The sequence below is a fragment of the Cyprinodon variegatus genome, unplaced genomic scaffold, assembly GCF_000732505.1.
Source record: "Cyprinodon variegatus isolate N-32 unplaced genomic scaffold, C_variegatus-1.0 Scaffold228, whole genome shotgun sequence".
Classification (NCBI taxonomy): domain Eukaryota; kingdom Metazoa; phylum Chordata; class Actinopteri; order Cyprinodontiformes; family Cyprinodontidae; genus Cyprinodon; species Cyprinodon variegatus.
The window spans coordinates 349,642-358,297 of NW_015150681.1; the positions used below are offsets into that span (position 1 = coordinate 349,642).

Consider the following 8,656-nt stretch of genomic DNA (forward strand, 5'->3'; position numbering starts at 1 on the left):
AACCAAACATTCAGCTACGCTTCCTATTAAGAATAAGTTGCTCAAACCCGATATTGACAGAAGAAAAAAGTTAAGACTTTGTAAATCCCTCGACTAAAGGCAAACATACCCGACATACATCAATAATAAACAGGTTTCTACAAAAAGAAAAAAATATTATTTCATATAAAATATTGCATGTTTAATTCATTGTTGAGCAGATAAAACTTTTAATTAATTTGAGCTTTTGTCTGAAATTCCTCTCCATTATGATCTACTTAAAAAACAAGATTTTGGACACCACTAGTTCACATAAAAACTTAAAGAATGGTTTCGTCAAAGTCCATGCCAAAATCAGTGAGGATCCATCCATTTCACAATTCCTCCATCCAGTCGGAAAGAGTTTAGGATACATTGAAGACAACCGACAAAGTGTCTGACCTGTATATGTGAAAACGTTGGAAAATAAAGTAGTAGAGCAGGACCTACAGTTGGTTTGACTAAAACCTGACTGATTGGTTCAATCCAAATGCTTGAAAATTGTCCACTTCAAAAATATTGCAGTGATCTTTTTTTCTGAGTCTTTAAAAACTATATATGAACACAGAAAACGGGAAACAGTTTTCCAATTTGAAGTTTTATTATTTGGAAAATTAAGTCTCAAAAAGTCATACATTTCAATAACAGGTGCACACAAATTCAAAGTCAATACATGTAATATCTGGCATTAAGATCTGTCTGAATGTTTACATCGACAAGAAGTCCAAACCAGCAGCGAGAAATCCACATCAGCAAAGAAGACGGCTTCAAGTAAGACGATTCATTACAGCTTGAGTTAGTCCTTTAGGTTAAAATCCATTCATAGGAGAAAATTAAAACTCATGAGCAGTTGAGTATCCATCAACAGGAAATGTCAAATACAGAGAAAAATTATATCAACATCCACTTAATGTGCACTAAACTTAAATAGAGTCTAAAATATTTAACAAGCATTATTTCTATTTTTTTCACAAAGCATTTAACACTGATGAATACAAGCTTAATGGAGCAACAAACATAACTAATAAGAGTCGCTGTTTATGAAGGTTTTAAAATTGCAACAGGGAGAGAATCACAATTAACACAATAAAAAAAAAATTATAACAAGCCGCTTCGGCAATATTCTTTTTCTTTTCTGAAACAAATGACACGTGAAAAGGCTTTACTGCGTGATTTCTTACGGTTGCAGCGGAGCTCACGGATCGTACCGGAATCCACTTCTCTACTACAAATCAACACTGTGCCACACGGAGGAACGGGGCAAACACAGGGAAGCGTGGCGGCGACTACTTCTGCAAATCCACACAGCGATTTCTGAGCTATTTTTAAATAAGAATATGTACAACATCGAGGCTGCAGTCTGTGGCATGTGGATGTCGCAGACTCATAAGTTAGCTGGCTCAGTTACAGTTCACAAACATTAGAAACTAACTGAATGACTAGCAACTGTTACCTAAAATCTACCTTCTAAACTCCCAATATCTGCAAAGCGTGGGGAGCAAAATAATTCATAAAGAAAACAAAAACTACTTAACATCACCATTTCAATACAGTGCCTTGTTTCTCCTGATCACGATGAACATGTTGGGTGCATATTACTGACAGCAGTGAGCAGAGGGAAACAGCTGTTACACGGTTTCACTAAACTAGAGACAAGAGGAACATTTCAAGGTGCATACAGGTTAGTAGATATGGAGTCCTTGGTTGGTGTGCGGGATGAGATTTTTATGTGGGCGCACATGCAGAAATCTCTCATGACCTTTTATTAACAGGCTGCATTCAGAAGCGCTGGGACTCAAATCAAGGCTGAACTAGTAAAACTCACCGGTGTTACCAGTCATCCGTTCATGCACGAGCATCCAGCTCTGAGAAGGGTTGTTGTGGTTGCTGATATACGACCGTGCAGTTTGGTTCTCAGTGTAGGCCAGGTGCTGGGTGCCCTCATCCATTCTGTGTGGTTTTCAATGTCTGCCTCTGGGTGTGTGCGGTGATCTGTGTTGGACCAGTGTGTCTGAAGAAGAAAAGTGTCGGCTGCGGGATGTGTAGGACAGACTATAGGAAAGCGCTCGGATTCGCTCGAGGATCCTTCTGGTTCCTGTAGCGCACGGCGAGCCACACTCCCAGGATCTGTGATTAAACATCAGATGCTTTAATGCATCTCTATGATTTTATGACAAATACTTCTACAGTACAGATGTAAGATCAGGGAAGGATGAATAGATGGAGCTTTTGGACAATGGATGCATTTCCATTAAAACATGAATAACGGTCAATATTCTGCTAATTTCCAACATGCTAATTCTAGAAATTCATATATTTCCATTAAATAAGAAATAAAATAAATCTATTTCAAGTTGCACATCCACATAATCCTCCAACTACTTTCAGTCTTCTTTGATAAGGTCGAAAGTTCTGGTTGCAGATCATGTGACCAGTGTGAAACGAAACTGGTTTCCATTGCAGTTTTGTAAAATATAAGAATTTAGGGGCGAAAGAAAAAAATAAAAACTCATTGAATCATAAAAACTATTCATTAAACCTTTTTTTTTCTTTTTCAAATTGCAGTTTCTTGTTTTTGCAAATTTATTTTTGTAATTACAATTTGCAAAAACCTATGGCTAATGGAAACGCAGCTAATTTCACCCATCTGGAAAGACCCAAAATCCTACATGACGTGAAGATCAAATGAGATCACATCTTTATTATTTAGAGACGGCTTTCCCTAACATCCATTAAAGAATATAAAGTAAAAACAACTGACACCTGAAGCCATGCCTAATGGATCAGAATCGTGTTCTTTCTTAAACAAAGTCTTTTCTATTAATTTAGCTATTCTCAAAATTCCCATTGGCCAGCTTTTTTTGTTTCTGTATTCAATTGAAAACATTCAATTGATGCATTTAAGAGCACATGTGAGAAACTAAAATATTATAGCAAATTAGAATGAAAATAGCTTAAACGCTATTCCCCTTCACATTATTAATGAGTGTATACAACTTTAAATAGAAACACTCGCTTGCCATGGCTGCTTCGCTCCACCAGCAGGTGCGTTTGAGTTGAACACTAAGTTACATATTAAAAAACGAGCCAGCCATCTGATTTAGTTGCAGGCAGCTCCTTCCAGTTTCACAACAGACTTTAAGCCCCGCCCATCATAGCACCCATGAGCTCTCGTCTACATTTCAGCCGAGGCGCTGTTAAACTTGAATGCACTAAATACCACCACCCAGCTGTCCATTCTGTTGAGACTGGCCAATAGGAACACAGGCTCGACTATGACACAGTTTTCACCTCGAGAAAGAAAAATCCTGAATCGACAGCAAAGGTTTTGATAAAGAAAAAAATGTTTTGAGATAAAGTGTTTTTATTCTGATTACAAAAAAACCCCTAATATTTGAGAGTAAAAATATACTTTGAGAAACTCTCTGGAAAACCATTTTCCAAATGTCATTTTATTTATTAGATAAAGTATTTAATCGCAAAACATTTTTTTGTCCCTAATACCATCAGTTTTTGCTATAAGTGTGAACATTTGTTCTCTCCAATATATTTATTTAACTGACAAAAATATTTTCCCCCTTAAGATCGTTTTTTTTCCTAGAATTTAATTAAAAAAAAAAAAAAATAACTTTTGCTTTAGCAAAAAGCTAAAAAACAATCAAAAAGATGACAAAAAAAAAAAAAACTACATAAATCAGCTTTCTGAAAAACTGAAAGCATATGTTCCCTCTTTAACAACTAATGTAATAATCTCATACACATTTAGGAGAGGAAAAAAAAGTAATCTCGTAGTTTTACCAAATGAACTCCAACATTTAAGCTTTTAGCAGCCCAATACACTACAGGGCAGATCTACAGAAAAAGCTACAAATCCATTCATCTAATTATACACAGCAGTGGAGACAGAGTATCTTTGAACAGCAACCACTGAGTGTTTTGGAATCAGATTCTCACCTCTGAGAAGCTGAAGAAGAGCCCAACGCCCCCAAGGATCTTCAGAGCCTCTGTTGCATGATTCAGCATCTTATCCCCACAGGACTGACAGCGGTCTTCCTTTTTGCATGGCTGGAGTGAAACATAGAAAAATAAAGTAGCCTGACACAGCTTTCTTTTGTAGAAGGAAATTTGACAATAACACTAGAAAAGAATAATAAAAAATATAAATGAAAACATCAATAAAATGAAACTTCAGACTCACAGCGCGGCAGTTTTCCACGTCAGCTTCAAACGTTTGCCTGCTGTCAGTGGTGTTCAGCAGCCCGCAGCAGTTGAGTTGACTCTCCAGGTCGGTCTTTGTGTCATTCAGCATAATCCCCCAGGTGGAGTTGAGAAGAGCCACCTGGGAAAAAAAAAAAAATAAAAATAAGGATTCCACCTCACGATTTGGATCAATTCGCACAGAGATAAATCATCTAAATAAAACGAGCCGTTAGCTAACCTGTTGTCCTCGGTTCATTGCCAAGCAGGAACAGGAAACTCCAAATTGGAAGAGGAAAACAATAAACAGGATCACCATGTACTGGCAACAAGTTAAAGAATCAAAGCAGCCCTGACAAATATCTGAATTACACCAAACATTCAACTGAGGCCCCGTCCACACGAAGTCAAAACGAACACGAAACGCTAATGTTTTCCAGAACGTTTGTCGTAAAGACGGAGACGTAAAATAAATGTGATCGTCCACACGAATGCATGAAAACGCTGCAAAATGTATGCCAGGCCCGTAAGTGGCGCTGTGGTGCCAAAGCAAAAATAGACGACGAAATGTTGGGCATGCGCACTAATATTTACACATGGTTGCCCTGCGGGTCCATTTTCGTGGTTCAGTCAAATTCAGGTGCTGAACTATGTCGTCGATATTGCTCTGTTCTTCCTGGAGATATTCCAGAAGAAGAAGATTCTGTTGTAAGCCCGACAGCAGGGTGAGTAGCATGAGCAGCAACCATTCAACACAGTACGGCGCCATTGTTGTTGTGATACTGTGTCGCGCATGCGTGTTTAGAGGCGACGCTATGACGCATGCGGGTAAAAAAAAAATGCGGTTAGAGCTTAAAGATGGAAACGCGAAAACGGCGTTTCAAAATCTTCCCACTCTGAAGGCTGAATAAAAAAAAGATTGTTTACAGACCCCCGAAACGCCGGCTTTGTGTGGATGAGAGGCTGGTTTGGTGAAAAATTTGTGCGTTTAGGCCAGGGTTCGGCTTCGTGTGGACAGGGCCTGAGATTTGTGGAAAAATCCGGGACCTTCCTGTGAGTCTGAGTTAATGCCAATCAAAGAAAGGATACAAAGAAAAGCATGACTTGGTGGTGGTGTATCGCTCCTATGAGTCCAACAATGGCGATAAGCAGCAGGAAGACGCCCACTGCTATGACTCCTCCGATGATATGGATGCTCGACACCAAGCCGAAACCCTTCCCCCATGCTGCAACTCCAATGAGCAGGAGCCCAACCAGCTGGAGGGACAAAAGGAAAGAAGTTAACAACGATCAGCTGAGGCTCTACGCATTGGAACTAAGTTTAGCACAGTAACCCCACAAATCCTGAGAATTTATCTTACAAACCGCACTTCAACCTTTATTGAGCCTTTTCAAAGTTAAGCTGTCAGAACAGCTTAACATAAGGTCAATATTTAACACAAAGTCAGACAAAGATCAGATTCATTTAGCCTTGATTGTGTACATTCTTCTTGTACAAACACATACAGTACATAGGCCTTTCTAAAATAACATAACCAAATTATTTCTGTTCAAGTATTCCTTGGAGGACTTAGCTAAGGTATCATCAGGAAGCAAGTTTGTGGCTTCTGAACACATCAGCGGTGACTCAGTCAGCTAGCTGTTCAGTGACTCAGTCATCAACAACATGCTTGAGTTAAACACGTGTCTCACTGTGTCAGTTTTTTTTTTTCTGGGATGCAATGCAACATCCAGCTTGATGCAGATCTGCTGTTGAAATGTGCATTAGTTACGCAAAACCAGATTAGTAACAAGCGTTATGCTGCATTCATAGGTAACTTGGCTCCAATTTGTAACATCTAAATGGCTTACAGAACCTATAGGGTTGAATAACAGGGATGTAGGGTCAACAAAAATATAGTCACATTCTAAGATTGACTGTCACATTTTATGTTGGTATGCAATCATGGATGTCGTGACTGTTACATGACAGCCATGGCATTTTAGACATTTTTTTAATGAGAAACTATTAAATCTATTGTGCACTTTACACTCACTATTTGTTGCTGCTCCCCAGTCACTCAGCCTTTTATTTCCCCTCTTCTAAATTCATTGTTTACATCCTACAATTCACTTCTTCTACCTTCTTTTCTGCTGTGGAAGCACTAGCATGCCACCCACTAGAGTTGCATAAGTATGACACATTTATTACGACATTTTTAGCTTCAAGTAGGTTCATCTTTAAATTTAGGCTCCATCCAAATTCATCAAATTAAAGAAGAGATTATTATGCAACACTAATGTGCAAATTAGGACTAGAACTTTCCAGAAATGAAGCACATAAAAGGGAGAAACAAATGTAGATGGCTGAAACTCTCTATTTTCCAACTCAAAACATAGAAATATGACTACATAAGCATGAGTCACACAGAATACATGTGAAGATATTTATTTTTATTTCACTCCGTGAGGTGGCCTAAGCCTATAGGAACATCCGGTGGTTCCTAAGCTACTTAATTTAGCATTTAGCTTCCTCTCTGTCAGCGCCATTAGGACAGAACGTATGGTGATCGCTGACATTTGCAGATTTGCTCAATTCGAATGTCCTCTTATGCTTTTCTGCGCAGAAACCTTATTCAACTTCTTTTGGGTGTAGCTTCAATTAGGCCCTGCATTATACCACAGGACGCCAGCTCTTGGGAACTATATATCACGTTGGTTTCTTAATAAATATCATTTGCTCTTTTACCGTAGATTAGATAGTATTTTTATTTTATATTTTTTTTACATACGGTAGTTTTGAATAATTGCCAATATACTTACTATCGCTATTACAGGAATAAAAGTATTTAATTATTTCATTTCATAGTACTTTCATTAAAATACCATATTGTTTAGTCATGAACAGGGCATTATGGCTGATTTAAGAATGATTAAAAGACAATTGGCTTTGCCTTTTCCAGCAAAAAAAGCAGGCCATTGCTAAATAATTGTTTCCTGAACGTTTATTGAAGTTTTATATCTTATTGAAGTAAATCTTCTCAGAAATAGGAACTTTATCTTACATTTGGGTATGCCTGTTTGTACATAAAGCTGAGTCAAGTGATATCTAAACTGAAGGATGCTCCAAAAAAGAAGTAATGGATAGGATCATTAAAATTTTTTTTAATATAACTTTTACAATTTACTTGTTGAAAAATACATTAAATACATCTGATATAAATAATATATATTATTAATCTACACGAGAATAACCTTACTTTGGCCATACCTCGGCTTATTTAGGGATACATTTATTTAATCTTGGCTGTCTGAATACGAAATCGACACTATATCTTTTTCTACCAGAATCTTATCACAATTTCAATGCTGATTTGTAAATTTTTCATCTATTTGCTGGAATTGTTTGTTGACATTGTAACTCCTACACATAGAAATGATTAAAGTGAGGATCATCAGCTGAGCATAACACTCCGTTTAGTAAACAAAGCTGTCACATGAGTAGATCTAGATCAACCAGTGTGACTGTAAGCACTGTAGAAACAGAGATAACAGATTTTACATGACCAGTTTCAGTATTTCGCTCAGCTGATGGCCTCGCAGCTAACGGTAGCTTTAATTCACATAACGGCTAAAGCTAACGTGCTAACGTTAGCCGCTATTCTACAGTGCTATTCAGAAGCCCGAGCTATAAACCATTTGGCGTCTAGGAGTTAAATACATACCATTCCTTTGTGAAATAGAAGCAGAGTGCATGTGAACAAAATGTTTACAACATGAGTACTTTCAGTTGCGCTGTTAGCTAGAATAAGTAGCTAGCTAGCCTTATCTAAGCATTACGCCACTACATTCAGCGGCTGCTGCTTAGCATTTGGCTAAAACTTAGCATCTGTATCACCACTCACCATGTAAACAACATTCAGGGAACAGAGGGCATTTTTCGAACAGGTGAATCCGCCACAAACCATATTAGAAAACACTACTGATTTCAGATGACCTGAAGAATATTGTCCACTATCCCGGCTATGAGCTACGCCGACGTTTACTGGACTCGATTGGTGGAGAGGGCGTAACCGGTTACGTCAAACTGACGACTGACGTCAAGGCTCTCACTTCGACGCCCATTCTGAGCTCCTTCCTTCTTTGTGAGGCTTCATTACTGCAGGAGGGATCGCAACTAGATGTTTCTGCTGTTGTTATTTGTTGCTTTTTTTCTTTTTTTTTTATCAAAACAGATCTTTGATCAAAATGAGATTTGGGATTTCAATTAGAAGCCATAAAGGTTATGGTTGGCTCTATATTATTAAAAGTGACTGACAGAATAAAGAAAATAGCTTATGAAACCACTTCTTACCTGGTTGAAGTAGCTGGAAGAGCAAACCCGGCGCCTGTCGAATTCGCGCTATTTCAACGAAACATCGCGAGAATATAGCTAATATCCCCGGGAAAAGTGCTCCGTGGG

The 8,656-nt window shown here is 38.1% G+C and overlaps 1 protein-coding gene across 1 annotated transcript; it reads right to left on the minus strand.

Annotated features, from left to right (window-relative positions):
- Positions 1 to 609: 609 nt before the first annotated feature.
- On the minus strand, positions 610 to 8,265 carry tspan31 (tetraspanin 31). Its single transcript, XM_015381135.1, has 6 exons — positions 8,100 to 8,265; positions 5,305 to 5,472; positions 4,457 to 4,537; positions 4,217 to 4,357; positions 3,973 to 4,083; positions 610 to 2,145 (listed from the first exon to the last, which is right to left on the minus strand). The coding sequence occupies exons 1-6, from the start codon at positions 8,160 to 8,162 to the stop codon at positions 2,071 to 2,073; spliced, it is 639 nt and encodes a 212-aa protein (XP_015236621.1). The 5' UTR covers positions 8,163 to 8,265; the 3' UTR covers positions 610 to 2,070.
- Positions 8,266 to 8,656: the final 391 nt, after the last annotated feature.

Excerpts from the sequence above, each read along its gene's own strand:
- tspan31 (XM_015381135.1), bottom strand. The coding sequence starts at position 8,162 with ATGGTTTGTGGCGGATTCACCTGTTCGAAAAATGCCCTCTGTTCCCTG. Across the intron at positions 4,358-4,456 it reads CAATGAACCGAGGACAACAG|GTGGCTCTTCTCAACTCCAC; the intron begins GTTAGCTAACGG and ends TTTTTTTCCCAG. Across the intron at positions 2,146-3,972 it reads TCTTCTTCAGCTTCTCAGAG|ATCCTGGGAGTGTGGCTCGC; the intron begins GTGAGAATCTGA and ends GTTTAATCACAG.